Genomic DNA, 2,203 nt, shown 5'->3' on the forward strand with positions numbered 1-2,203 from the left:
AATCCAGGTGATGCACAGCTGTGCACAACACCAAATCCAGGTGTGGTGAGGACACCCCGTTGGAATGCTTGCTCTGGAAACTTCTCCTCACTGACCACAAAGGGCTCCTGGATGAGGACTGGAATATTTCCTGTAAGGAACACTTGTGGATCTTACCACTGCTGATATAAGGCACATCTAAAAGGTGATTTTTAAAATATTTTTCCCAAAATACTATTTTCAGGAGGAGGTTGCTCGGCTTTGTGTGTTGCACATTTTCATTTGAGGGCTGCAGGACCAGGGTAAAGAGCTGGGAAAATCTTTTGGAGCCAAAAGAGTGTGTCCATGAGGGAGGGGAGGCTTCATAGTCAGGAAGTTTTGGATGCCCCTGGATCCCTGGAAGTGTTCAAGGCCAGGTTGGAGGGGGCTTGGAGCAACCTGGTCTAAGGAACATGTCCCGGCACATGGAGTGAGGGTGGAATGAGATGGTCTTCAAGATCCCTTCCAACCCAAACACTTCTGGGATCTGTAGAAAAGACAGACAAAGCAGGTGTTTGGCAGATGCCAACACAAGGATGAAGAATCAATTCTGTGCTGTCTTTTACAGGTTTTATTGGGTTTCTCCATGTTACAGGTTGTGCTGGATGATCTCAAAGTCCCAGAGTGAACACACACAGGGGATTAAAGGCAGCACCAAGGTAAAGCTACTCAGGGTTGTGTAACCAACAGCTTCTCCCTAACTGTGCCTTGACTTCTGCCCAGGTTTTTCTAATTGATCTGTACCTAAACTCTCACTTTAAATATTGTAGGGTTATCTCCAAGCAAATCCCACCGGAAAGAGGGTTTTCCTCCTGGAAGAAATGTCCAGCAAGGAGTTCACAGAGAGAACACACTTTGAAGGAATGTCAGGATGGAATTGCACCCAAGCAACAGAGTTCATTTTGGGAGGGTTCACCGAGGACCCGGCGACTCAGGTTGCCCAATTCCTGCTGTTCCTGTTCATTTACCTTGTCACCATCCTGGGAAACCTGGGGATGATTGCCTTAATCAGAGTCAGTCCCGTGCTCTGCTCCCCCATGTATTATTTCCTGGGCAACCTGGCATTTGTGAACCTCTGTACTTCTACCCTTGTCACCCCCAGAATGTTGGTTGGGGTTTTGTTGAGGAGGAAGGGAATCAGCTATGCTGGGTGCATGGCTCAGGTGTCCAGTTTTGCCTTTTTAGTGATCAGTGAGTGCTCTCTGCTGGCCACAATGGCCTATGATCGATATGTGGCCATTTGCCACCCCCTGCTCTACCCCCTTGTCATGTCCCCAGAGCGCTGCTTCCGCCTGGTGACCGGGTGCTACCTCCTGGGGCTGACCAATGGTGTGGCACAAACCATTGGCATGTCCAGCTTGTTCTTCTGTGGCTCCAGCACCATCCATCTGTTCTTCTGTGACATTTCTGTGCTGATCTCACTCTCCACCTCTAACAACATCTACAGCCTCATCATCCTGAGGACTTCAGCATATGTGTTTGGTGTTCCCAGCCCCCTGGTGGTCCTGGTGTCCTATGTGGCTATCATCTCCACCATCCTGAGCATTAGATCAGCCCAGGGCAAGCGCAAAGCCTTCTCCACCTGTGCCTCCCACCTCATCACCGTCACCACCTTCTATGGGGCATTGATTTTCATGTACTTAATCCCCAAGTCACACACCTCCAGAACAGGAGATAAATGGGCTGCTGTGCTCTATACCATGGTGACCCCCATGCTGAACCCCTGGATCTACAGCCTGAGGAACCAGGAGGTGAAGGAGGCTTTGAGAAGACTCAGGGACATAAAATAAGCTTGGATGTTGTAACATAGTGACTAAATAAAATGGAGATGCTGGTGATATCCTGGGAGGTTTGTTAAATATCTCAGAGGGACATTTTTGGTGTCTTTTGCACTTTGACTTAGATGGTGTGCTGGTTGATTCCATATCAGCTGAGAGGAACTTCTTCACTCCAATTTGGGTGTTTGGATGAGGTTTGGAGCAGCCTGGTCTAGCGGAAGGTGTCCTTCCTCTTGGCGGGGCAGCAGAACTGGATGAGCCTTAAGGTCCCTTCCAACCCAAACCATTCCTAGATTCTGTGACAGATTTGGTGTTAATGTTTTGGTGCACAAACATTGCATATGTGAAAAAAAGCAAAAATCCCCCAAATTTGTGTATTTTCTCACCCTGTGCCAGGTCCATGCTGA

The 2,203-nt window shown here is 48.6% G+C and overlaps 1 protein-coding gene across 1 annotated transcript; it reads left to right on the forward strand.

The window, feature by feature from the left end:
• The first annotated feature begins 881 nt into the window (after positions 1-881).
• LOC146436761 (olfactory receptor-like protein COR4) lies at positions 882-1,808 on the forward strand. Its single transcript, XM_085063891.1, has one exon. It carries the CDS (start codon positions 882-884, stop codon positions 1,806-1,808), a length of 927 nt encoding a protein of 308 aa, XP_084920017.1.
• The last annotated feature ends 395 nt before the right edge of the window (positions 1,809-2,203 follow it).

The sequence above is a fragment of the Lichenostomus cassidix genome, chromosome 5 (assembly GCF_008360975.1).
Source record: "Lichenostomus cassidix isolate B80296 chromosome 5, HeHo_3.0, whole genome shotgun sequence".
NCBI lineage: Eukaryota > Metazoa > Chordata > Aves > Passeriformes > Meliphagidae > Lichenostomus > Lichenostomus cassidix.

Bases quoted from the DNA above. Each gene is read 5' to 3' on its own strand.
- LOC146436761 (XM_085063891.1), top strand. From the start codon at position 882: ATGTCAGGATGGAATTGCACCCAAGCAACAGAGTTCATTTTGGGAGGG.